The sequence below is a fragment of the Neolamprologus brichardi genome, chromosome 19, assembly GCF_056152115.1.
Source record: "Neolamprologus brichardi isolate AB-2024 chromosome 19, ASM5615211v1, whole genome shotgun sequence".
NCBI lineage: Eukaryota > Metazoa > Chordata > Actinopteri > Cichliformes > Cichlidae > Neolamprologus > Neolamprologus brichardi.
Genome location: NC_142122.1, coordinates 5,703,877 through 5,731,828, shown reverse-complemented (window position 1 = coordinate 5,731,828; position 27,952 = coordinate 5,703,877). Strand labels below are relative to the sequence as shown.

The 27,952-nt window shown below is 41.1% G+C and overlaps 1 protein-coding gene across 2 annotated transcripts; it reads left to right on the top strand.

Annotated features, from left to right (window-relative positions):
* Window positions 1–268: 268 nt before the first annotated feature.
* LOC102779481 (zinc finger MYM-type protein 4) lies at window positions 269–27,882 on the top strand. 2 transcript variants are annotated; one of them, XM_035911408.2, is made up of 29 exons: window positions 269–566; window positions 5,537–6,161; window positions 8,718–8,770; window positions 8,845–8,994; window positions 9,485–9,548; window positions 9,846–10,042; window positions 10,173–10,297; window positions 11,037–11,271; window positions 11,380–11,595; window positions 12,236–12,386; window positions 12,572–12,687; window positions 12,779–13,132; window positions 13,217–13,367; window positions 13,715–13,890; window positions 13,988–14,159; window positions 14,348–14,467; window positions 14,772–14,815; window positions 15,591–15,723; window positions 21,081–21,193; window positions 21,283–21,394; window positions 21,481–21,732; window positions 22,100–22,176; window positions 22,601–22,733; window positions 22,815–22,966; window positions 23,063–23,177; window positions 23,362–23,619; window positions 23,714–23,825; window positions 23,907–23,975; window positions 24,300–27,882. In XM_035911408.2, exons 1-29 carry the CDS (start codon window positions 528–530, stop codon window positions 24,448–24,450), a joined length of 4,665 nt encoding a protein of 1,554 aa, XP_035767301.2. In that variant the 5' UTR covers window positions 269–527; the 3' UTR covers window positions 24,451–27,882. The 2 variants fall into 2 exon arrangements, with proteins under 2 accessions (XP_035767301.2, XP_006799425.2); XM_006799362.2 differs by having other exon boundaries at window positions 21,078–21,193.
* The last annotated feature ends 70 nt before the right edge of the window (window positions 27,883–27,952 follow it).

Genomic DNA, 27,952 nt, shown 5'->3' with positions numbered 1-27,952 from the left:
AATGATGAAACAAACGCGTGTCATTTATCTTCAGTAAGAAATGCAGCATTTCATAGTCACTTACAAACAGGGTTTACCGTAATCACCACAAAATAGAAGCAATAAAAAAATTGCCATGGAGACGGCTTTTTTAAAAAGCAAGTGTTTGATGTGTGAGTTTGAGTATTAAAAACTAAAGTTCAAGACGTGCTTATAAGAAAAGACTGTGCAGCGCCACTTGACATTTATGATGCTTACAGTTTCAGGAGTAAAAGGAAGGGAACGCTTATCTAGTCATTACGGTAATCTTAACCCACATCTCTTCTATGAAAGTACTTTTGTTTCTTCTGTAGTAGTCTTTGGATTCACTTTAAAAGTAGCCTAATATACAAGTTTTTTCCCTACGAAGTGAACTCCTCGGCGTCTGTTGTCGGTCCGCTCGTTTCCTCGGTGAACTGCAGCATCCTCTGCATACATACATGACCCATAACCCCGAGAGGAGGTGGGCGGCTGGGTGCGAAGCGCGGCGTCTGCAGCATAATTAAAACATGGCGGACTCGGAGGAATATAGACTTAAACGATTAAAGGTAAGGCATTCACAACCAGGCTGTAGTTATAGCAGCACTCAACTGGACGCTAAACGGATTAGCTGATCCAGCTACACACTGTGTTGTTTAGTTGCTGTGGGCCGGTCGAGATTCGCACATTTAGGCTAGTGTTAGCGGCTAGCTTGCTGCTTTGCTATTCAGTGCTGATCCATGCCGAGAATTTGCAGAGCAGCAAACGAACATGTTGAGAACATTGTGTCCACGAGCCTTTAATGTGCACCTCGACAGCTTGTTATTAAGCCAGCCGCAGACCAACTTTTGGGTTGCAGCAGTGTCCACGTAGCATCGGCCAGGACTGCTGAGAATAATGAGAAGTGGGGGGTGTATTGAAATTATCTGTGGCTACATTAAAGCCGTTTTTTGGGTGAGGAGTGTAGCCATCACCAACATTATTTTTTAGGGTGTGTCTGAACTCAAAAGTATGAGTGAGTTCAGAATATGGCTAAATTTTAAATGGAGTTTGGTGGGACGCCCTCCCCCCCTCCTTCTTTCATATAACTAATAATTAGACATGAGGCCTGGAGCCTTTAAAAAGGCACTAAAACGTGAAAGCTAACGTTTAACTCACATTAGTCTTAATGATATTTGTATAATTAAAAGATTAGAAGCAGTACAATGTTATTACATTTATATACAGGTACCAGAGTTATAGCATTGGTACTCTTCGGGGATTTTCTGGTACATTTTTTGATTGCCACATGACAAAAATTGTAGTTCCTCTAATGGCCACTTGAGGTCGCCTTCGAAAGAGCCATGAACTCCATGTTTTTTTTGCATCTGTACATAGTTTGGAGAGTGACCTGGTTGTTACATTTGATGGATGCCTAATCAATCGAACTCTAGGGGGAGGTCCACAAGCAACCAGGCTTCGGCTTCAAAACTACAAACACCGAGCAAATGGCTTCCAACGTGGATGTAGCCCAAGTTAGCTGACTTAAGTTAGCCCTACAACCTGTAAACTCCACATGTACAATTATGGTCACAAGTTTTCATAGACTCATCATGGGCATAAATTTCATGATATTTTGGGTTTTTTTAAAGTATTTCTTTGAACTGTTCTTTTTCCAGCATGTAATGACTGTACAGCACGCATCTTTAATGACTTTAAAAACCAAGAATTGGGTGTACAAGCTTAATGTATTTTGGATTTTTTTCTAATCCATTCAGGGTCAAATTTATACATATACTCACTTCCATCTTTTAAGTGAGTGGTGCTAAAGGTTCTATAAATGAAGCTTCTTATCTTGACATGGCCAAGGTTTGTTAACTTCTCATTAGCTAGGGCTGCCACGATTAGTCGACTAGTCACGATTATGTCGACTACCAAAATCGTCAATGACTGATTTAATAGTCGACGCTCATTTGAAGCTTTGTAAGATCCCAAAAGACGCAGGAATAAGTAGTAGGATTTAAGAGTGTAATAACGGACTAAAACAGAAGATGGCAGCACTGCATGTACAGGGATGCCAACTGCCGTTAAACCCCGAAGAAGAAGAAACTGCGTCCCAGAATTCATAGCGCGGCCCTGCTCAGTTTCCAACAATGGCGGCAGCTAGTTAGTTTTAATATTACTCTTATTCTCTTATTATACTTTCTGGGTCACAAAATAAACGTTTAACATATTTTCAGGCGAGAATGTAGCTGTGTAAACCTCAAATTTCAGTTTATCAAGACACTACATATTTTCAAAAGCGCTCCGACGTTTTCGGAGACGTCTGTTACCCACTAGTTCGATAGCTAGCAGAGGTTCAAGGCTCACTAGAGCCGTGAGAACACCGGACTCCCGGCTTCAAACCCACCGCTGTCTTTCGCTACTCAGGTTAAACATGATATAGAAGTCACTTAGATAACTTAACAATGTTATTGTTTGGCTTTTTTCAGTATTTTATTTGCTCCTGAGTAAATTGATTTGGCTGAGATTAAAGTTATAGTTTTTACACAGCTGAATAAACATTAAGCAGACAACTGATTATCAGAAGTGTGAGATGCTCGAGAATAAACTCCGGTGCAATGTTCCCTCTAATTTTTCACGTGTCTGAGTGAACACACAAACTCCCTGAGCGGTCCCTTGGACCACTGTGAGCAACAGTAGACGTGTGCACTGTGGTTACGCCAGCATCGAATCCATCCAAGTTACATGATTTATCAAAATAATCAAATTACAGCATTTGTTAGACTACTTTTAATTAAGTGCTTTAGCCCACTTACAATGAAAATTTAAAAAAAAAATCTTGTTCATGACCTGTGTAGTATGTTAACACTATTGGAAGTAAAAAGTAAGTAAAAATAACTTGAACTCCAATTTTGAAAACACAACTTTGTTGTTTTTTTGTTTTTTTTATAAAGCTCTGACTTGTATTATGAGTGAGTCTGTGGTCTGGGAGAGAGTCCTGTAACTATGTCTGCAAAATACAGTATATAATGACCAATGTTGGGCAATTAATTATATAGTTACTTCTCCATTACATAAAGAGTGGATGAAGGAGGAGAACTATCTCCAAAGTTTTCAACTTCACCTCAACTCAACAGCTAGACAGCTCAAACTCCAACAGGACAACAATCCTAAACATATCAAAACTGGTTTTAGAATTGATAAAACAGGCTAATATTAAACTTCGGAATGGCCTTCCCAAAGCCCTGAGCTCAATCCTCTTGGAGATTTGTGGACTACACTTAAAAAACAGAGTTTGTGTCAGCAAATCAGCACATTTAAATTAACTCTACCAATTCTGCTAAGAAGAGAGGTCAGATATCTATTCAGAAGCTTGTGGATGACTACCTAAAGCATCTACTAGAACTGCAGCTTGCCAAACGACATTTAAACACATTTCAGTGGATGTGTATCTAAGAAAAAAATTCATTCAAACCTGTGCACTTTGTGTTCTTGTTCATTCAAGTCATTAAAGATGCATACTGTACAATTATTCAACCCTGTCAAAAATAAGAAATCATTAATATCCCCCAAATTACCATGATAGTCACACCCATGATGAGTGGATGTAAACTCCCCTACTGTAGTTAAATGTTTTTTCAAAAAAGCTGCTGTTAAGGCTTATTACAACTGTAGCTTGCCTCCACCAGTGTGTGAATGTGAGAGTGAATGAATAGTGGCATTGTAAAGCGCTTTGAGTGCCTTGAAAAGCGCTATATAAATGCAATCCATTGTTATTATTATTATTATTATTTTCAGAATATTTAAGACTGCTTTTAAATAATACCTTTAACGTAAGGTTAAGACATTCCCTCCTTCTCTTTTAGGAACAAAAGAAACATGATCTCAGTTTGGAAAAAGTATTTGAACAAGTTTTGTTTGTGTGGTCCATCATCAGTGGATCATCTTCACCTGTGGTTGCTCTGCAAGAGCCAGGTGTTTATACTCTGTGCTAATTGGCCGTGTTCATCCATTATAAACTACCATGAAACTGGTCAGCAACTCCAATTTAACAAAAAGAAAATTATGGTAAAGATGAGTGAGGTGTGCTCAGAGAAACGAATATGCATTGTTTATTTGCACACACTGGGACACTCTGTTCGTCAGATTAGCAAACAAATCAATGTCCCGTCCTCCACAATTCAATATATTATCAGAAAGTTCAAAAATGATGGCCTCGTTATTGAGAATGTAAGATGCTCGGGCAGACCCAGAAAGACCAGGACAAGGTCCATAACTGTGAGTAACATCAAGAAAACCCTCAGAGAGTCACATCTCCGCTCACACAGAGAGAGTGATGAGAAGGTAGCATTTTTAAGAGTGATTAGATAAAACGTCTCTGCCAGTGTAGGGGAGCCATTTCAGTTCCTGTTATTTTTTGTTATTTACAGAAATGTGCCACAATTCAGCCTGGAGCCCAGCAGAGGGTGTGCTCAACATAATCCTCATTCCAGAATATAATGATTTACTCTTGATTCTAGTTAAAAAGTTGAAATGTAAATTTTTACAAAAAAATAGTTTTGATAATATTTAATTGAAATAAGACGGCACGTGTCCTTAAGCTCTTCTTGCAGGGAAGGCTGTTTTGTTTTTTCCCCCACAAACCCATAACACTCGGTTAAGAATGGGACATGCTGCCTTGACGATGTGTGTTTCCATACAATAGGTAGATCTTTGAGGCATAGTCAAACTACAACAGAAGCTCCTGTGTGTGCGCACAGAGGCCACTGGTTGTGGTGAATGTAAGATACTGCTGTCAAGAGGTTGCTGGCTCAATGGGTGCTGTAAAGTGTCTTATGGTCTTTACCAACAAAACCAGCGAAGTCTGAAAATCAAGCTTTACATTTCGTCCCAGTTACAAGGTAAAATGATCAGATTTGGGCTACAGCTCCACGGGTCTGATAACTTTTGATTTCATGGCCAGGTTTTCTGAGGGTCCCGCTGGGTGTCCATATGCTTTTTGGGTCTTAATTTTGACCTATGTGTCTGTGTTATCATCTTAGGCAGGTTTTCGTTGATTTTTTTGTATTTTTCTTTAAAATGATTATTTGCTTGGATGTTTTATTGTCTATTGTATAGAAATTCATACTTTTTTAAAGTCATAATCAAGAGTTTATTTTCTTACCATGGGAGTCTCTGGGAGCTGACTCCCTGCTAGATGTTTTTAGATTAATGAATTATAAAAACATCTTTGTGCTTTATTCAAGATTGGCAGAAATAACAGAAAAATGCATTAACTCGAGTAAGACACCAGCAGCCAGTCATGCTACATGTTTGGTTATCTCTAGAATATGTGTTTTTAGTCAGAAAACTGGTTTATGTTAAAGTAAAATGACACTTGATGCCTTAATTATATCTTTGATTGTGTGTATCAAGTTTCTTAACTAATTATCCAATTTGGGGTTGTATCCAGGATGTATTTTATGTTTCCACTGAACATATTTGGCCCTTATCTGTCAAAAGTTGTGTTGTATATGGATGTGAAATGAGAAATAATAATGATCTCTCTCCTCTGCAGCATGAGGAGCACATGTCCAGGGTGTTTGACGAGGTGATGGGGCTGGGAGACTTCGCCGACTCCTCCAGGGGCTCCAATGCATCTTCCAAGAGTGGTGGACAGGATGAGACGAAGGGAGTGGACCAAACCTCAGGACAAGAGGAACAACAACCAATGGAGGAGGAGGAGGAGGAAGAGGAGGAGGATAGCAACAGCAGCAGGAAAGAAGAAAAGATAGACAAAGGGGCGGGCGAGTCATCACCTCCTCGCATTGCCTCGCCCATCTCTGACCCACAGGATTCTTTTAAAATGGGGACCAGCGAAGGGGGAGGTGGACGAGGAGGAAGCGGGGCAGCGGCTTTTGATGACGCGCTGGATGGCCTTCCTTCATTTGGGCAGGAGGAAGATGATGAAGACTGGCACTTTGCCCTGCCCATGGGCACCTTGGAGGATGTAGACGTGGATAAGGCCGGCAGGAAAAGTAGGCAGCAGGAGAACAGCGAAGCTCCGAGCAATACCTTTGGTTCTGAGCCAAAAGTAGGGGAGGCTGAGGAGGAGGAGGAGGAAGAGGAGGAGGAGCAAGAAGAGAGGGCAGGGAGCACCGGTTCCGCCAACACCTCCCACTCGTCACAAGACAACAGCAGAGGTAACGCTGCTTATTTTTGAAGGACACGATAATTAGTGACTCATCTGTTGGCTTATTTTTTTTAAATTTCTACTCCACTGTTTTTGTACAGTTAGTCACAGCGTACGATTCAGCTCATAAAACAGTCTTTGAGTCAAGGGTGGAGCTTAATAAAAGTAAAAACAACCCTCATGAAGTCACAATGGTGTCAATTTAATTCCGCTTTATCTGTGGAACGCCAAATAACAACAATCGTCGCCTCAAGGCACTTTTTAGTGTAAGGTACAATAACAATATGTTATTACTGCATATGCAGGTCAGTTTAGATGTCTTTCATCTGTGAAGCAATTATAAGCAGATGATTAGAAGAAAAAGTAAGAAAAGCAAACAAATATTCAGTAATTTAAAATACCATATAAATAGTATGCTTAGTAAAAATGAGAAACCTAAAAAAACAAAAAACAAAATAGTAACATTAAAGTGAGGCTGTAGTAATTGCATTAAAAATTTAAAAAGGCAGTCCTAAATAAATACTTTTTAAAAGAATATAAATATTAGTCGAAGCAAAGAACATAAATACAAATACAGTGATGTGTAGGCTCATGTCATGTCACACACATTTCTAATAACAAGGGGAGGGAAAAGCTCACAATCTGGCAGCACTGTCTGATTACGTCACAAAACTTGACAATTAAACAAGAATGAATGGCAGCATTTGAAATTTAATAGATTGACTATTTGAAATCAAAACATTTTACTTGCAGACTGACGGTTTTAACAGCACATGGATGGGGCTTCTCAAGTGTAGAAGCAGCCAACTTTCATAACCTTCACTAACTTCGAGTGATTTGGGGACTTTTGAGGCTGAAAAGTGGTGAAAGCAACAGAGGTTACCTGTTACCAGCACAGAAAAGTCTGTTAAGCCTGCAGGTCTGCAGCTAACAGGAGTGAAACACCAGCTATTTCTTTAAAGAGGACAGCATGAAGAGAAGCCTTATAAGTGCAGGATGTTCTCCTTGAAGCCTACTTCTTTTAGTCCAAGAGACAAATGATTTGAATCCCGGCGAGCTGCTCTGCAGATGTACCTCAGAAATGTGAAGACAGGAATGAGGTTAGCTCAGACTCACTTTATTTTCTAATTCTACTAAATGATTTAGAATTTGGGAAATGTCTGTGCAGTGAGGTAAAGGACTAAAATAAATATTTTTACCATCCGCTTGGATCATCATTTAAGATCCACTGAGCCATTAGAAGTTGTAACCTGCAAAACCTGTGAAAATGGTTTCAAAAGGTGTCACAGATTTAAAAAAAAAAAAAAAAAAAAAAAACCCTGTCAAGTACACACAGTGCAAATACGTACATATGAAAAATATGAACACTGAATTCCTTCTTTCAATCGAACCCACTCCGTTGCAACAGATGGCTGCCCCTCCCTGAGCCTGGTTCTGCCAGACTTTTCTTCCTGTTAAAAAGAGTTGTCTGATTGTTGGGCTTCTCTTTGTGTTATTGTGTCTTTACCTTACAATATAAAGCGCCCGAGGAGCTGACTTGTTGTGACTCGTTGTGATCGTGGCTCAAGAGTTGGGAGTTCGCCTTGTAATCGGAAGGTTGCCAGTTCGAGCCCCTGCTTGGAGAGTCTCGGTCGTTGTGTCCTTGGGCGAGACACCCGTTGCCTACTGGTGGTGGTCAGAGGGCCCGGTGGCGCCAGTGTCCGGCAGCCTCGCCTCTGTCAGTGCGCCCCAGGGTGGCTGTGGCTACAATGTAGCTGCCATCACCAGTGTGTGAATGTGTGGATGACTGGATGTGTAAAGCGCTTTGGGGTCCTTAGGGACTAGTAAAAAGCGCTATACAAATACAGACCATTTACCATAATTCAGTTGAATTAAATGTAACTTATAGACAGTAAAAAAGTGCTAAAACATTAATTTATATGTGCATCCCCATGCTACAATTAGAATAAGTGGCAGTCAGTTCCTGTGTGTGACCAACAACATATCGATTTAATGTAATATCAATATTAATACCACATGAATCAGAATTTGTTATTTTTGTGGAGTTCCAGGGGTTTCATGAAAATCATAGCATGCATTTTATTTGGTAATTATTGTTCAATTTGGGTTTTTTTTCCTTTTTGGGTTTTTTTTCTCAGAAAATCTTAGAATTTAGCATCTGTTGGTATCGAGTAATACACTGACAGAAGCTCTCAGTGGAAGTACTGCCGGTCAATAAGCCATTCTGAAAGAAGAGAAGCTAAACAAGAACCTGTCATGAATCCAGATTTGAAGTTTTTAGCTCAAATCATCAGACAGGTACAGCAGAGCGTCTAGAGCCATCTGTGAAACACAGTGGAGGCTCCGTCATGGTCTGAGGCTGCTTGTCAGACAGTGGTGTTGGGATTGATCGAATTACAAAAGCAGAAAGGGATGTAATACCATCTGGAAAGGATCTTGATTGGCATCTATTTCCTCTGCAGATCATATTTGTTCCAACTTATTTAAAGTGTTTACTAAAAAAAAATAACGAAAACAATAATGCATGCCGTTTTTTGTTTTGCTTTTTTCCCCTTTCCATGTTTAGATGCAGGCGTCCTGAACCAAACAGAGGAGACGGAAGACAGTCAGCAGGGAGAGGTGAGGGTTGGAAAACACTGTCAGTTAACTGCCTTTTCAGCTTGGGTAGTTATGGACGCTTTCTATTATTTCAGACGTCAGAGGCAGCTCCGGTGGAGGACAGCAATCCCCCGATTTCTCCAAGTGTGAATATAAAAGAGGAGCCTATTGATGAAGGCTACGATGCTGCGTTATTGCCTCAGAGCTCCATCAGACAGATCAAAGAGGAGCTTGAACACCAGGAGGTTGGTATAGAGAGAAGGCAAAGATTACCTCACTGTATCTGGATTGAAGCTGCTAACAGACTAAATTGTTTCATAACAATGCATAGACTCATTATTTCGGTCGTCAAGTTTAAAAATATCCCACCCAGTCCCCTCAGAATCAGCCGATTGCTTTTGCACAATAACATGTCAAATTTTATTTCCACATTATGTTAATATTTTCACAGTTGCAGGCCTTTGAAGTGACGTGGGTTCAAAATTTGTGTGCTTTTAAATTTAAGTCATGTTTTTCAGCATTTTGGAGCATACGAGCAATATGGCATCCTCTTATATAGTCACAGCATGAAGATCAAATTTTACCTGCCTTCATTAAATATACTGAAGTTATTGTACCAAAAATGGCTGATTCTGAGGGTCTTTTTAAATAAATGATTTTTTTTATGTGATTTCTAGCAGTGTGAAAGACAGACAGAAATGCGCAGTCTGATTTCTTATTGTTTTATTGTTGCAGGAGGAGCTGAGAATCAGCTCCGTCTTCTCCGTAGGTGGAGGCAACACCTTCACCTCTCCTACCAGTGAGTGCATTTGTTTTAACATTAGTGGTGATGTCTTATACGCTATGTTGTAGTTTATTTGATTTTAACTGTAATAGCAAGAATTCAAATTGTGTTATTATTATTATTATTATTATTAGTCCTGGTAATAATGCACCATAGAGTTTCAGTGAACCAAAGAAGATCTTGGTCTGAAAATTGGCCTGAAATTGGACCTAATGATAAACCACGGATTAGTGGCAGAAAGGAAAAATCTGCGAATTATCTAAGGGTTAATAAATCTGCCTGATAGCTTTGTTAACCTCTTGTCCACCTCAGTGCCAGCAGCGATTCCAGCCCCGACTCCAACTGCCATTTTTATCCCTGGTAGAGGAGCTGTCATACAAGCCATGGCTTCCCTCCCCGTCAGACCTCCAGTTCCAGTCCCAACTTCACTACCAGCTCTGACACCAATACCGCTGCGCCCACCACAGCCCCCAGTTCCTGGTAGCGTTCGCTGCAGCGGTTGCTCTAAGGTATTAATGCAAAAATGCACATTGTTAAAGGAAAACTACAATTTGAAAAGCTTCACGTAACTCTGTATTTAGCTTATTAATGCTGTTATTTGCTGAGAATTTGTACAATGATGTGACTTTACATTTTCAGGTTCTGCTGAAAGGTCAAACGGCTTTCCAGAGAAAAGGATCGACGCAGCTCTTCTGCTCCACCGTATGTCTGACGGGCCATCTTCCTCTGCCCACTAAAAACCGATGCTGTTTCCAGTGCAACAGGTACACACTTGTTTCCACTGGGCATCGATATGAACTCACTGCCTTGTGGTGCTATGAAAACCGTATACAGATGGTCACTTGAGAGTCTAACGAAATTCTACTTTATTTTACATGATCTACTTTTAAATTTTTTAAATGTCGCTGAAATGTGAGACCCTTTAGTGCATAGCATAACTTTCTCCCTTTGCCTCTATTTTCACATTGCTTTGGAGCAGCTGGTTTTCCCCTCACTTTTATTTTAAAATTTCAGTTGTTGCTCCGTCCAGTCTCATTGGTCGTTGTGGGTCTGCTACTCCAGTTTCATTTGATGTCATTCAGCTATCGGACAAACTTAAAACTCGATCTATGATTTTAGGTGGCAGTGATAGTCCTTGTTCTGATCTGGACAGCAAGCCTGCAAAACAAGGGCTTTCTGTGCTACCTGTGAATCAAAAGATTTGATTTATTCCATTTAAACCAGCACAGGGATCCACATGTCAGAATTTTGAATCCTCATTTTTCTGCAGCGTTATAAGCAGTAGTTTTTGAGGGTTACATATGAATGCTGTTATATTTTATGCAATTTGTTTGTATATTGTGTATGCTTTGTCCAGCTCATGCACTGTGTGACCTTCAAAACAGCTTAAACTTCCTGTTAGCAATCCACAATGGCAGGACTACTCAGGCCCTATGACAGTGTACACGCATGGGTGATATTTTGAGTCTGTGTTGTTTTTACTTCTTGTTTTACTCTTTGCAGGGAGATTGTTCAGCCCAGGGACATGATCACGATCCCAGCAGACGACCGCACCTTCATGCACTTTTGCGGCCAGTTCTGTTTGTCCGTCTTTAGACACAAGAAGAAACAGACTGACAAGGTTCCTGACAAATGGGCTGATAAACAAGTGGAGAGAAAGCCAGAGAAGCCGCCAGAGAAACCGGCAGAGCGCCAGACTGACAGACCCTTCTGTAGTGTCTGTAAAGTCTCCAACAAGGTAAAAGACTTCACGTGTGTAACATAAAGATCCAATTTTAGGTCAGCGTCTCTTCATTTTGGTTGTATTTATTGCTTCTCCACGTTTTGATTGTGATGATCTCTACAGCCAATTGAGCACGAGGTCACCCATCAAGGCCGCCTACACAGACTCTGCAGCGACGCTTGCTTTGTAACCTGGCGCAAGATACGTCAGTTAGCTATGAACTGCTGCGAAGGCTGCGGTCTTTACTGTAACACCAAATCAGGTTCATGTCAGACGCTCACGATCGAGAAGTCCCAGCTCAACTTCTGTGGTCCCACCTGCATTAGCACCTACAAACAGGTATAAATATCCTTGTATCACTTAAGATAAGATAAAATAAGATAACCTTTATTGGTCCCACATGTGGGAAATTTGTTTTTGTTACAGCAGAAAGTGGACAGTGCAAAGTTACATAGAAACATTAGAAAAAAACACTGGAATAAGATAAGAATAAGATACAGTTCTATACATTTAACTTTTTAGAGGCATGTTGTTTATTTATAACAAAACCTGTTTTTGTTTTTTGCCACCTTATTGCTCAGGGGCAGCTGTGCCCCCTCATATGTGTCCAAATGATCAGAACCTGCTGAATTTTGAAGATATATGCTTTACGAATGCTAGACTTGAATTGATGTTTTGGCGTACTTGGGTGGTTCAGTGGTTTGCCCTGTGGTATCATATGAAGAGGGATCTATCCTGGGCAATGTGAAGTTTTTTCTACAGGAGTTACAATGATCGATCCAACTTCTTAGTTTTAAAAAAAAGTGTTTTTCATAACAAAATGTTTTATAGTGAGTCTCTTTGAGCAAAATGGGAGCAGCACAGACTCGCCTCGCAAGCACAGCTGCTGCTTCTGTGTGCATATATGCATGCATCTGTTCTCATGATTCATTATGTCAGAAAAATCATGCTCGGCACCCTCGTATCGTTTCCTCCACAGACCTGTAGAAAGACAACAGAGTGCGCGTACTGTCACAAGACAGTGGTCGTGTCCACAACCAACATGGAACGAGACCAGAAGGGAAAAGTTCAGCTTTACTGTTCAGTGGTCTGCGTGGAACAGAGTCGACCACCTCAGCATAATCTGACTGGTATGACACACACGCGTCCACATGTGTCAGGGTCATGTCACAAGCACAGGGTTTACAGCAGTATATTTATTACAAATTAAGATACCATGCAGAATAGAAAATAATTAGTTAGCTTAATTAGTTAGCCTCTCGGCTCCATTGGAGGAAAAATCTCAAGTTTTAATGACTGTTTTATTTTTTTGCAGGTACTGCATTCCCATGTTCCCTGTGTAAAGTGACCGCCGTTCCTCAGTATCACCTTGCCATGGTGGATGGCACCATACGTAACTTCTGCTCCTACACCTGTGTGACTATCTTCAGGGTAAAGCAACAGTGGCATTAATAAATTTAAAGACACATTGATGGTCTAAGCCGTCTTGTAATTTTTTTTCTTTTCCCTTAATGTCTCATAGAAATCTGGCCACATATCCCAGCCAGACCTGACCAATGGAGCCTCTTCTCTCAGGGACCCCTCCGTCAGAGATGCCCCCAAACCGGGGCCTTCTGCCGGAGCCAGCTCAGTCCCTCCCGTCCCTCAGGATTACCCATCCTCAGTTCCCTATCCAGGCAATCATCCCAGTCATACCTCAGTGCCCCCACTAGTGCCTCCCCATCCGGCCATCTCCTCCTCCCCTTCTGTGCCAGGACAAACGCAGGCCGGTCAGCCACTGAAACTGGCAGAGGGCCGGCTAGGTGACACCTCCAAACTGACCTGTCATCAGTGCAGCAAACAGTTCAACACCAAGCCGCTATTATTCAGCCACCAGGTAAGTAAACTCACTCATATCCTTCTGCATGACCAGTGCCGCACCATAAAAAAGGAATATACTAGTTGTTGTTTTTGCCTGCAGGGTCGAATTTCTGTGTTCTGCAGTAAGATGTGCTGTGAGCAGTATAAAACCCAGAAAAATATCCTTGCTGTGTGCGAGTGGTGTAAGCAGGATAAGGTGATCTTTGACACCATCGCCTACAACCAGCAAGACCTGGTCTTCTGCAGTGAAAGTGAGTAATGCTCAAAGATGGCCTTCAACCTGTTCTACACTGTTGATGCTAGTCAAGTTTCATCATGTTGGTTACTAAACATAATTCAGCCATGTGCCGCTCTATTGCTGTGATCCTTTGCAAACCCTCATCAGAGGTCATCTCGGTTATTATTTTTGACTCTCAAACTCTAACTCACATTCTACTTGGACTTTTTTTGTAATTTTGAAAGTACAAGATAATTCTTATCTCTCAGGAACTATCTGAATTTTCTCTCTAGCTTTCTCTCTGTTTTAATTTCCAGATTTGATTGCTTTATTGTGTCTGCAGTAGTGCTGAGGTAATACCCCTCTTGCTGTGTTTTCCAGACTGTAAGCTGCTCTTCAAGCATGACCTGACTTCTCGTAGCAAGGAGCATGTCTGGCGTCCCTGCACCTACTGCTCTGGCATTGCACAGAAGATGCTGCACAGTCACTACGGAGGCAAGCTGGAGGAGTTCTGCAGACCCCACTGCATGTCCCAGTACACTGTACTCTACTACGGGGTGAGAATACGGCTGCCCCACTGCACTATACACCGAATCACACGATGCCTCTTGCAGCGTGTTGAATGTGGTCGTGTCTTCCTATGTCTTGGTGCAGATGGGTCGGTGCGACAGTTGCAGGAAGCAGGGCTACATGACGGAGAAGCTGCAGTGTTTGGGTTCGGTGCGTAACTTCTGCAACCTGCCCTGCCTACAGCAGTACTGCCACCTTCACTTTGAGACGAGCCAACACAGCAGCAGTAACGGGACGGCGCCACAGACCCCATATGGTAAACAATGTTCAAAACTGTAAAGCTGCACATGAACACGCGCAGTAATTATTTCAAATCTGCAAAAACTTAGAAAGCTACAGAGCTGCTTCTCAAATGGTGTTTAAATCAAAACAAACCAAGTAAGGTCTGCGTGGTAAACACTGAAGCATCTGGGTGAAGGGATTGCATTCACTCTCTACTTGCAGCTCCAGCTCCAACCCAACCCCACCACTCCTCAAAGATGAATCCAGTCATAGCTGACGTCGTTTCATTGGCCAACGGCTCCGCCACACAGCCCAGCGTGTCAGCAGATACCACTCTGACTGGTTAGTACATGCACACATCCATAAATATTCTAATGTTTTTTGTGTATTTAGTGTCTTTAGATTTGGTTTTTAAACATTTTATCCTTTCTAGAGTGAGTATTTGCAATAAGTGAGAAGCTCTCTTATGTAAATGTTTTCTCTGTAATGAGCACAGTACAGATATTTAAAAAAGATGGCTACCGCTAAAGCAACTGATAATATTTAAAGTCATTTAGGTTTGTGTTTGTGATGTCAGATCTCATACTATCATATTATTAATTATAACCATATTATTGGGGTTTTGTGTTTTGTCTGCTTGTTTTAGGAGCTCTACCGACCTCCAACGTAGACGGCAAGAATCTCGACCACGTATGTACTGTTTCTATGTGTATTTGTTCTCGCAGGTTAGATGATTTTGCCTGACATTATTAGAGAGGATCAATTGTGTATATTACTGGGTCCATTTTCATTTATTTTCTTTACTCTGTGGCATTCTGTACTCAAGTGTCAACTTCCCGAGCACGTTGCAAAGATCGCAATTAACCTCAGCAGACTCTGTATGAAAAATTGCCGTAGCCACGGCGACATCACCTGTCACTTGCATTTTTCATTGACCTCAAAGATCTAAAAGAGAATAAATTTTAAAAAACTGCTTTGTTGAAACTACCTGAAGATTTTCTCCAAATGGTGCATCTTAGATACTTCACCCAAAATTTGTAATCATGTTTCAAGCATGCTGTGTAAAGAGAGTCCACAGAGATCAAACAATATGTATTCACACTGTACAACTAAGTGTCAGTATGCAGTCCGAGTGACTCCAGTATCCATCCTATTCTTAATGATGCAGTGAGTGAAGAGGGGGGAAGACACGCAGAGGGTCATCTGCTCAACCTGTGAGCTAAACTGGTGCCCCAGTATCCATTGTTATTCTTAACAGAGCTGTAGTTCAGAAAGAGAGCAGTTTCACATTAAGGTGGCCTCAAGATTTACATCTCTGATGTCAAACAGCACAGACTGCTAAAAAAATGGCACCCTTTTTGACACTCAAATGATTCCTGTTGGAGAAACTGTCCACTGTAACAAATTTAAGATTGTGAGTCAGATCCGCCTCGTTTATTGTTACTGTTTGATACTTAATATGCAGGCCAGTACCCAGACCGATGCCATGCGTGTGCCTTCATCCCGTCGGCGTCAGATGAAGAACAAGTCGGTTCTCTGCAGGCCCTTCACCATGGACCAAGAGAGCATGTGCCAGCTGCCTTCCGCTGAATCAGGAGGTAATTGCAGGAATCACCTCAACATGTTTTGCCTGTTGATTAGTGAGATTTGGGAGCTGAGCTGCACCACTTTCAGTAACTTCCTGACAGTAAAACTCAGTACAGCACAGCAACAAACACCTGGTGAATACACAGTGCACTAACAGACATGTACTGGCAATGCACCTTTAAAAAAAATTATAATTTCTGAAAGTTTTTAAATGGACATATGTTGATTTTTACACAAACCTACTACATTGTCTTTGTTTATTGGGGGTGTTTTACAAGTCACAGCTTTGCATGTTTGTCTCAACAGCAATGATTAGATAATTTAAAAGATGTTTTTCCATATATTTAAATATTTATGAATCCCAGTGTCCTTACTTCTTACTGGAAAACTGTTAAACTGTTAAATTTATCAGCATTATTCCTCCTGTCAGCCAACAACAGACAGAGAATCAATATTTTATGTATTAAACGTCTGCCTCACATAAAACTAATATTTTATATAAGTCAACATCAGGGTCTCAGCTTAATTTTCTCAACTTTGTAAGATGAAATGTCAACAAAAAAGAGAAACTAGTATGACTCAATAAAATTGTTTTCCTAGTGAAACTTAAAAAAGGGAATCATGATAAATAATATAAAAGTTATTCACAATATTAAAAATAATCATGTTCTTTTAATGCTGTTACTGTGAGTGCACCAGGGTTTTTTTCTAATTAATTTTTACTCTTATGTTTTTGACTTTGTGCTTTCAGTTTTATTTAATTTCAGCAAGTTTTCCATAGTGGATCCGTACAGTGGCTTTGAGGCGTCAAATACACTGCAAATTAAGAAAACACCAGCAAATGGTGCAAAATCACATAAAACACAATGGAAATAGAAAAACCCAATGTGAATTTTTTTCTGTGTTTTGTGTTGTTTTGCAACATTTTTCTGTTTGCTGGTGTTTTCTTAAGTTCCTTTTTGACCTCTCAGGGCCACTGTAGGTTTGCTGATTTTCTTATAGATTTTATTGTTGTAAATATTTAGTTTGGGTTTAGTTTTTATTGGTTTCAGTTTCAGTCCTTCAGTGTATGAGAGGCGGCACAGACATTATAATAAAAACACTGAACTTTTGAAAGGGTTGTAGACGTTGAGACAAGTCTCAACAAACACTTTCCCTGAAGCATCATCAGACAGACTAAAACGATTACCGTTTCCTCTTTGTTTTTAATTTATTTAGATTTATATAAAGTTTAGCTCAGTGGGCTAATATTCTGATAGACTTGCTACCATTTGTGCCATCATTCACTAAGAGTTGACATTTTATGTGTATCAGTCACTGCTCCATCTAAACACCATGCACCTAAAATAAAAATGAATCCTATGCTCAGCAGCAGCGTTCCCGCAGTCCACAGCTGGTGTTTCTTTTTTGATATTTTTTTGTTCTTCAATCTTTGCTCACAATTAGCTGTTTTTAACAATTGCACCAGCTCTGCTAGATAGCTCCTCGCAGTCTGACCAACCGTCAGCTCAAGCTTCCACGCCACCGCAACCGTGCCCAAAATGTCAGGAAGAAACGCAACCGTGTGATGGTTTGCCAGCGCGTCTAACCGGGCGCCATTTCCTGGGCAAGAGAGACACTTACTCAGACTGCAAGGTTTGCAGACAGCACAAGAGGAAGAGGGTGGAGGAAGAAGAGGGAGCGGAGAAGAAGCAGAAGAGGGCAGAGGATGAGGAGACGGAGAAAAAAGAAGAAGACGAGGAGGAGGAGCAGCTTGAAAAGACAGATTGTGAGAGCAGGAGCGAGCCGTCGGGCAGGCAGACGTCGTATTACTGTAAGACGTGTTCAGGAGAGCCCAGCCTCTGCCCCGTGCCCTGTTTCGAGCTCTATCACACCCGACTGATCTACAAAGTGATTCCCGAACTGGAAACTGAAGGTGAGTCTTCCGAGCATACACAAATTCCCGTCTGCTTTATAACATGTAAAGAATAAAGCTTGTGAATTCAGCATGTGTGAATGTTTGTGAGTCTTACAACAACTACAGCCCTTTTTGTTTGTTTGTTTGTTTGTTTTTTAAACCTGTTAATGTTGTGCTTGAGTGATTTGTTGAAATGAATTTGCATTTTCCAGCTGACTTCTTGAGAGGGTCGAGTGTGTCACCCGAGTTTTTCTCTCCACAGCCTCCTGATCTGCCAACGTGAGACGCTCTCCTCTTCTTCCGCTGAGCTCGGACACAGATTGAAAACTACAGGGTTTAACTGATGTTTCCACACTACTTCATACATATATTGTTTTGTTGTTTATGATTACCTCCAGAGCCTTAAGAACAAAGGCAAAAAAACCTCATTTCACTACTTTTGTGAATTCATACTTGTAATCTGGCACTACAAAGAAACGATGCACTTAAAGGGGCTTTCTGTGTATTTTTATATGAAGTAAAGACAGCAATATATATGACCTAATCACATGGCTGAGTATTTTCTCTCCGCTATGAGTATTTAGTTTGTATGGTGGGTATTTGCAAGAGATCCACAAAAGACAAGTCACTGACCTTACTCGTTTAAAAGAAGAAGAAGAATTGTGTCAAATAATTAAAACCTGTTATTAAATTTGGATTTCATTTTTTTATTATTATTATTCATGATGGCCCCTCATCCATACTACTATTCCTCCATTTCCTGTGATGTGAGAGTTTTTTCTTCTTTATAAGCTGAAAGGTCATTTTTTTAAATAAGCTTCTCATGAAGATGATACCCCATTTGGAGGCATGTGGTTTTATTGTGTAGGATGGTGACTGCATTAAAGAGGACCTATTACCCTTTTCCATATATACTGTAACAACTGTGGATGCTCACAATTAAAACAGCCCGTGACTTCAGTTTATTTGCAAGTAAAACATCCGGCTTCAGACTGCTCTTAAGAAACATTAAGTTTCAGGCTTTTTTTTTTTTTTTTGTATAACTCTCAGCTCTGTATGATGTCATTGAGAGTGGTTATTTCTGATATGGTCCGTTTAGGCACAGACCCCACCCACCTGTTGTTAAGATCACAGGGGAGGGGCTAAAGCGGCTACTTTCTGAGGGATGCTAGAGCGAGGGGCTGCAGCCAGGCCTAGTAAAAGATAAATGGGGATTATTTTCAGCTGTGAATCATGCAAAGCTACTCTGGTAGAGTCCCGGAGTAAAAATCTACAACCATCTGCTTTAAAGCATTTGCATTAAATACTTGAATTATAAAAACAACAGATCCCCCTTTTACAGGTGAGGAAATCTATTAAAATCCAGCTGGAGTATGTGAGCAGTTGAAGGTTGGTAAATCCCCAACTGAAACCTCAGGTAGGCGTTCATCTTTGAGGTTAAAACTTGCGCTCACTTCAATGTCTGACCGGTCTCGAGTCTGGCAAACCTCATTCATTCGTTTATTTGATGTCAGTCTAACTTTATATCCTGTTACACTTTGTTTGATGTGAATGTGTGATTCATGAAAATTACCTCACTACTGATGCAGTCTCGCGAACCAAGTTTGGTTTCAATTCTGACTTGAGTTGAAGTCGAACTGATTCCAGCTGTGTGTAACATTACTGAACTTTATTTAATGACCCATTGTACACTGTTTTATTTTTAATATTTATTCCATTTTGCTGTATGTGCATCTGCATGTTTCATTTCCTCATTTTCTCTGTTTTTTGAAAGTTTTGGTTGAAAGCAAGGACTGCAAATAAATTTGCGAAAAAAAACAGTTGTGATGGTTTATTACTTTTTTTTATTGACATGTACAAATTTAAGATAACAGACATATTTGAACCTCACCTCGGCCACTTGCCAACAAATGCTGACAAAATGATCAGGATGGAGCTCAGACTCTTAACATTGTGGCTCAGTTAATGCAGTTAATAGTTTTAAGAGCCCAAAGTCTTCTGCTGGGATCGACATGTGTTACAGGAGGTGTTTTGTGGCCCAAATGCCACAAAGCATCTGATATTTGACTCAGGTGAAATACCCAGACTCTCTCCACCTAATGAGGTGGCTGCAGGTGACTTACAGGTCTCTTGTTTTCGTCCTTTTGGCACATTTGGGTCCTCTCAGCTGTTTTTTAGGTGTAAAACAATCAACAGTAACAGTGTCTTGATAAAATATGCATCTTAAACATCTAAAAAGTACAGTCTGTATATATGTGAGGATGCCAAAATAATGATAAATGTCAATGAAGCAAACCATGCACGCCAGAGGTTTTTTTTAAATAAGCGGTGGGACTTCATGATGGTCTTATTTTCTTAATAAAAATAAAAACATTTGGACATTTTTCTGAAATGAAACCAAAAGAATGATCATTTTGAACTGACATCAACATTTGATGTTTATTTCCAAATCAATTGTAATCATTGAAGTGATATTAAGAAAGGTTTTAAAGTCTTACATTTATTGTGATCATGTGAAGGTTTATTGCTATCTGGGATTTCCTTCAGTCTGATGATAAATGCATGTCAGCTGAGTCCTGACATGAGACAGCTGGCATTATTTGCCATCCCTGATGGTTCATAAATGCAGGAGCAGTGATGAGAAATCAAATTTTTCTGATGGAGTGAGCTGACGCTCCATGAGAAAAGTTAGCCACATCTCAGTGGCGACATCTGCTGGCCACATGTTTGTCATTGCATTTATCAGAAAAATAAAACTGCTGGAACTGCTGTTCCAGTAAATCAGAAGACTCAGCAAACAGCAGATCTTTTGGTCTCACATTGGTAGCATTTTAACTTTTATCATAAGACTGTGAAAGGAATCTCTCTTTCCGCTTTTCCCTGTGCCCACATCCCAGATTTTCTCTGTGTTATTTTTGTAGCCGACTCCATCAGTTGGGTGGTTTTCGCTGTTGGATTCTGTGGGTCACCTATAATCCTAATGATCAGCTGGTAGCAAAGACAGTTTGGTTAGGTCCAGAGCAGCTAGTAATGTTGGCACCAGTAGGATTTCCTTTTATTTCATTCACATGTTTTATTAATAAATGCCACCTTTTTATACACATACACCTACTTCTGATCCCTTTCTGGAGTGAATTAATAACAGCTGACTGTAAGCTCAGTAATCTCAGATGAGGCCCCGACTAAGATTAAAAATGATCATTACAAACCCTGAATCATAGGAAAACTACTTGGGTAGAGTGCAGGAATAAAAACGTGGAGCTGGGAAGTAGTATTAAGTTTTATTCCTCTTGGCTAACCCCAAACTGTCACTTTTTGGTCTCTTGTAAAGTTTGTTTAATTGGCCCGTGATGTCACAGTGACCCACTCCTGTGCCTCACCTTTAATTTTCCTCTTCTTCTAATCATTTGCTTCACATAAAAACAGGATTAACTCTTTCTTTATCTCCCTTTCATCCTCCTCTGGCAGCAGGAGAAGAGAACGTGAAGGTGTTAATGGTTCCAGTCCCAGTGCCGGTCTTCATTCCAGTGCCTATGAACATGTATTCCCAGCACACACCTGTTCCACTGCCTATGCCCATGCCTGTAGGTCCTCTTACTTTATATTCACAATCTATAAGGTTTAAATAATTGTTTCAGTAAATCAAACACTTCTTTCCATTTTTTTCTTTAAGGTTCCAGTACCCATGATGGTTCCACCACTGAACAAGGACACGAAAGATGCAGCTGTCCAGTCAGAGGCTTCTTTGGTGGAGGAAGAAAAGCAGAGAGATGAGTCCGGTGCAGGTGAGCGTTCTGATCCTGGGTTTAATAGATGTAACACTTCCAGCAGTGTTTTCATGATCCTCTGGGTTTGTATGTGACCGCTCTAGACCAGAACACCTCTGAGAGTGGAGACATGAAGTCTGAAGTGGTCGCTCCCACAATCCCTCATCACGGGGAAACTCTGAGGGAAGAAGAAGACCGAGCTGACCTACCACTTACTCAGACTTCAGAGAAGAATCCAGAGGCAGCTGATCCAGAGCCAGAGACGAGCCAAATAACAACCGACCCTCCTGCCAGCTGTGCCGACGATCAACCACCAACCTCCCCGATGATGGACTTGGAAAATGACTTCCCTTCTAGTGAGATGTGACATCACTGATAGTCAGCTGAAGAAAGCATAACATATACTTGATTCAGATTTGCTTTAGCGGTATATGCTAAGTTCAAGAAGAAATCCAGACAGACAAGATAAAATATAAAAAGCACAGCAAAAAAATAAAAACAGAAATTCTCAGTATGATAGCTCCATAAGTTTGATTTTGGAGGGTTTTTTCTTATGTTTTTTAAGCTGCTTCTCCTTCCAGACTCAAACCAGGAATCCTGTGCTTGTTAGGTGAACATTAAGCCACTAGAAATTGTGGATGATTAATAGATATTAATAAAAGAATAGAATTAATCATCCACTAACAACAGAAGCAGGATAATTGGAAATGTTTGTTTTTGCAGAGTCTCTGGATCAGAAGTCATGTGCTCCACAGCGAGGAGTGAAGAGACCCAGAGAGGGCTCGTCCGGCCGGAAACGGGTACGACATTATTGATCATGGGTCTCTTTTTTCCCCCTATGATGGACTTTGGAATTTGCCAGCTTATTTTATTACTTGTATATTTTAAAAGACAACAAAAAATCACCTAAGCTATGTTTAATCATGTATGTTTTGCTCTGTAAGAGCATAACAAATCTTCCACGCTTCTATTTCCACTCCTGCCAGTCAAGGGTGCTTAGGGAATTGTTTTAAATGTGGAGACACATGCAGAGAACCCATCAGGATGGGGGCGGGGTTTATTTCCCCATACCCTGTCTGATTACGTAGCTGAAAACTCCTACTGATCCAAAAACCAGGACTCAAAACAAAGAATGTTTCCCTGTACTTCCATGTTATGTTGTTATGATGATTAAAATGCACCTAATTTGGCCATAAAAAGCTTTTTTTCCCATCAACTATCCAGGGTCGGAGGAGGACTGGTTCTCTGGAGCGTGGCGCAACCATGGCACTTTCTGCCACCTCCAAACTGAACCACCTGTATGGGGTTAAAGCCTGGAGAAGCTGGGTCCAGCAACGCAACAAGCAGCCACAAAAATGTGAGTTTTTTTCCTCGTTCTTGATTAATTTTCTGTTTAATCTGCACTGCCTGCGCTTTACCTTCATTCTCCCCGTGACAGCCGATCCAGTTGAAGTGAAAGAAGACGTCCTTGACTGCAACTCTGCTGAGCTGAGCTTCGGTCTGTCTTGCTTCATCAAAGAAGTGCGACGGCCCAACGGAGAGCCCTACAGCCCGGACAGCATCTTCTACCTCTGTCTGGGGATACAACAGGTGCCCACGAAAAACTGCACAACTGGTTTCCATCATGTTTCTTTATTTTTCTCCTAAAACAACCCTCTCCGTCCCCCACCCTCTCTGTTTGGACAGCATCTGTTTATGATGGGTCGCATAGAGAACATCTTCAATGACCAGCTGTACAATCAGTTTGCCTCCGAGATCTCTGGGATGCTTCAACTCTGGAAACCAAAACTACTACCTAGTGGTACGATGAATAAAATAGATTTTATTCAGTTATTCCTCATCTATTTTCTTTAATAGACATAGCATTGTAGCAAAAATAAGAATTAATTCACTCTAGGGTATTATCTTGATACATATTTACATGTTTATCTTGCTTTAAGCACCAACCAGCAAACAAAAAGATCCAGACATCTCTCTTCCTCCAGGTGGCGTTGTTTCCTCCCGTGTCGAGGAGTCCTACCTGTGGGAGTGTAAGCAGCTGGGTGCCTATTCACCCATAGTGTTGCTCAACACGCTGCTCTTCTTCTGCACCAAATACTTCCACTTCAACACCGTGGAGAAGCACCAGCGCCTGTCTTTTTCCAACTTCACCCGCCACTCTAAACCCTGCAGCCGAGCCGGCAAAGTCTACTACCTCCAATTCCAGAGAAGCAGTGCCAGTGCGCCCAGCTCTGAAGAGACAGGTGGGCGTCGTTGACTGAAATCATGTGAATGACTTTAACTAAAGTATGCACAGAAGTAGAGATCAGCTGGGTTTTTGTGTCCCGTTATGTCCAGAACGACTCAGAAAAAGGCAGACGGAGAACGAGGGGGACCTGGAGATGATGGAGAACGTCACCAACCCTCTGCACTGTCCCGTCCGGCTCTATGAGTTCTACCTCTCCAGATGGTGAGACTCACACACAGACAAACTTGCAATCACTGCTGCAGGAATGAAAACTGAGCGCATTACTTTCTTTGTGCACCACAGCCCGGAGTCTGTGAAGAAAAAAACCAACATGTTTTACCTGCAGCCCGAACAGAACGTCCACACACACAGGTCAGAGCGTCGTTATTACCCCAAGCTTAGCTGTGTAACCATACGTGTAGGCGTTGCTTCTTGAATTGGTTATGGGTGTCTTGTTATTTTTGTTTCTGTATTTTCTACAAAAGTAACACTTCAGCAAGCATTTCAATGCTGTGTGATCAACACAAGCTAACGAGACAGAATTTCCTTGTCATTTCGCATAATTTCTTTGAGGTGAAAAAATGTGAAATTTTATGGACAGAAAATTTCACAAAGATCAGAAAACAGAAAAGACTTTATGTTGACACTGTAAAGTGAAAATAATGTTTTTGAACATTTCCATTTTAACCTCAACAGTCCCCACTGGTACACTTCTCAACCATTGGATGCCGCCACTCTACAGAGCATGCTCACTCGCATCTTGGCTGTCAGAGAGGTTCAGCAGGAAGAGGAAGCAGTGGTTCTCGCGTCCTCATCTGCGCCTCCCGAATGTGGCGGCTTACAGTGATGCCAAGCGGCGCTCGTCCCGCTCAGAGTCCCCTCTGGGACCTGTTCCCTGAATTAAAACTGTGCTCATCGGTCACATCGGACGGAGGCTGACAGGGAAACGGAGCGAACAGAGACGCGATGAACGGACGCTTCGGGTTTGTTACCTCAGCAGCGGTCACAGTAACGCACAACGAGTTTACAAACATCTGATGTTATTAGGCAGGACAAAGGGAATCTCTCACACAGCTTTCAGTGCCCGGGACGTCAGATGTGCTTTTTATTTCAGATACAGACTGGTGAAAGGTGACGCCCATCTGAGTTGTCTTATTAGTGTCACCTTTTTTTTGCTTCAACCCTTTCTGTGGAGAATAGTGAACCCGACGCAGAAGGTTGCCTTTCTGGCAACACGTCACATGATCGATAACAGCATTTTGAGCAGATACTGTTGTGTGTTTGTGCACTGCTGCCCCTCAGTTAAAGGGGCTGCTTTTTCCAGATCATTCCCTGGAAGCCCCGTTCTGTCCCTCGGTGACCCTAGAACTTAATTTTGAGGAAGATGATGAAGTCACAGAGCGCCGGGTGTGACGACAAGGGCGGATGCTGAGCAAAGCTTGTGCTGGCGTGACTGGTGAATGATGCCACTCGCTTTCAGATTTATCCAGAACTTTCTGCAACTGTTTCTTCTCGTTATGATTTCCTCTCATTTTTACCACATCTGATACAGATCTACAGCAAAAAGATGGTCCCAGTCCACCTGGAAAGTGTTTATCCATTTGTACAGAAGCTGGTTTGGGATGCACATGCTAAATCCCTAAAATAATTATTTACACCTGCTGCTAGACAAAAAAAACCATACTCGCCGTATTCAAAGCAGCTGGTTGTAGTGCCATCTGTCGTTCTTCTTCTTATCCAGGGCCGGCAGAGAAACCCAGACCTCCCTCTCTCCAGCCACTTCCTCTAACTGGAGTTGAGGCGTGTTCTGGGTCCATCCCACAGCCTCGTCCCGATAGGACATGCCTGGCGCGCCTCACCTAGGAGGCTATGGATATCATAAAGTGTTACTTTGACATCCCAAATACTCACAGAAAGGTGATTATTAGGATTAAAATTAAATTTTATGCATTATTTCAGCCCCTAATGTCCCAAAAATGGAAAAATTTCCAGAAGAAATTGTGAAATGTACTAAATGTGCTATACTAAAAATAGCAAAATTTAGAGAAAATAAATGAAATTTAGGCCCATTGCAAACACCACCACAAGTCTACAGCGGCCGTGTGAACTATTCGCAGTTCACAGTGAATATCTCTGCCTTCAAAGGTCCAACTCGCTCCTGACCTGATGCGTTCAGTTTTCAGCTGTAAATTGGCTGTACCTGAACACCGAGCTCTCCTGAACAACTCATTTTGACACAAACGTTTCGAGGTCTCCCAAAGCTAGTAAGGGGACTTCCAGGGAGAGATCCAAGAAAAGCCAAAATTCAAACTTTGAAGGGCAGATGGGCCAAATGTCAGGTGTGGTTTTTTTAAATATATTTTATGGACAGACCTTCTACTCACACCTTGTATTTTAATCCGTTAAACTGCATTACATGTCGAGTGTAAATCCCGCATCATACCCATCACTTTGGATGTGGATGAGTCTTAATGGTTGAGCTCTGATTAAAACTTTAAAGTGAACCTATTCTGCTCCTTTACTAAAATAGCTTTGCATGATTCGCAGTTCAAAGTAAGCAACCCAGTTTCAAAGCAAAACATGTAATAGGGACGCTGGACCACCTTGATCATTTCTCGCTTTGCCTCTCCAAAATGTGAAATGGACACACCTGCAGAAGTTGCATTACCAGCAGGGGGAGATAATGTATTTAAATCCACAAAGTCGGTAGTGAGCAAGAAACGTATGAAGTACATACCAGGATCCTTAATCTTTAGAATCGATTTAGCTCGGGGGCTAATATGTATATACATGTAAATGTGTTTATAATGTCTGTTTAAAAACTTTCCCATGATTATTTTCATGTTGGTTGAAATAAAATATCTCCCTCTGCTGTTACTGCAACTTCTGCATGCGTGTACATTTCATTTTTTGAAGAGGCAAAGCGAGAAATGGTGGACCGTGATATCAGGTTGAAATAAGCCATCTCTGTCTTGCTCAAGTAGCTCCTCCCCCTTTAGCCTAGCTATCTTCTCATTGGCAGCTCCTTGTAAAGAGAAAGTGGGCGGAGTTTCTGTTTTCAAGCTTGTGTCAGCTTTCTGCTCTCTCTGGGTTTGTAATCTTGCACACACAGACTGGCCATCATTAAAATAATAACCCGCTACTGTAAAACCCTATAAGAGCACAATAGGTCCCCTTTAATATTGATCAGTGTAATCCTTCTCTTAACAGCAAAAAACGCACAGTGCCTCTCATCTTTTCTTCTTTTTTTAATGAATTATCAGATATGATATAGTTCCCCCATTTCTTTATTTATTCATATATATGTCCCATGTGGCCTTATTTCACTGCTATGAACTTTCCATTTTCCGTGCTGTAGGAGAATCCGTTGATATTTTCTGTCTCCTTGTAGTGAACGGCTCACTACGAGTATATAATCGGCTAAATTCTCAAACCCCGAGGCTGACTTTCCCTTGTCTCCTTTCTTTCCTCTCCACTTTATCCCCTCTGTCCTTCTTGTTTTTCACTCCCACCAGCTGGTTCCCAACTTAAGGAGTTGGCAGATTTTAGAAGAGCAGCAGACAAATCAAAAGTATAAAAACAATACTCTTACTAACTTCTGTATTTTAAACTCTATGTGTGCTTTTCTTTGTTTGGAGTCATTCCAGTTTTCTGTGGGAGACTTTTGATGAGGAATGAACTCTGTGGTTGTCTTTTCTTTGTTGCCACACCCAGGCGTGTCTCCACATGCTGGACGTTATTAGGCCTAAACCCAATTGTTTTGATTGTATTTTGCTTCTTTTTTTCACTTTCATGAGCAGTTCACAGTTCTGCTGTTTGAGCAGGAACTTAGGAAAAACCTCTGGGATAAACTGGGGTGTGTTGCTCTGTTGACATAATGAAAATATGAATTTGTTCGTTCTCGTTGTGGACGTCGGGGAGCAGTTGCGTTCGTACAGCCTTCGTTGTTACTCATATTGTTTTTGTTGATGGATGGATGTTGCGGTGTAAACTAGCCACTCGCTGACATTTTCCAGCACTTACAGTGTTTACTGATGGTGAATTAACACACACAGACTATTGAGCATAACTGTCACCATTGCTGGTGTAAATGAAATATTACTGTCTCAATATTACAGCTGCTGTCTGAAACCACCTTTTTTTAATTTCTTTTTCTTTCCTCATGATTTTTCAGTGAGAAGAGGCCCAAAGATGGTGTGATGTTTTATGTCATGCACAAAATGCTGAACTGCCATTAAGTATTTAAAAAATGACAACAAATAAAACAAAATCCATCATATTTCTTTCTTATTCTTATTTCTTTAAGTGACTTTGAACATGTGACTTGGGTGTTGGTCCCAGGTGGATGC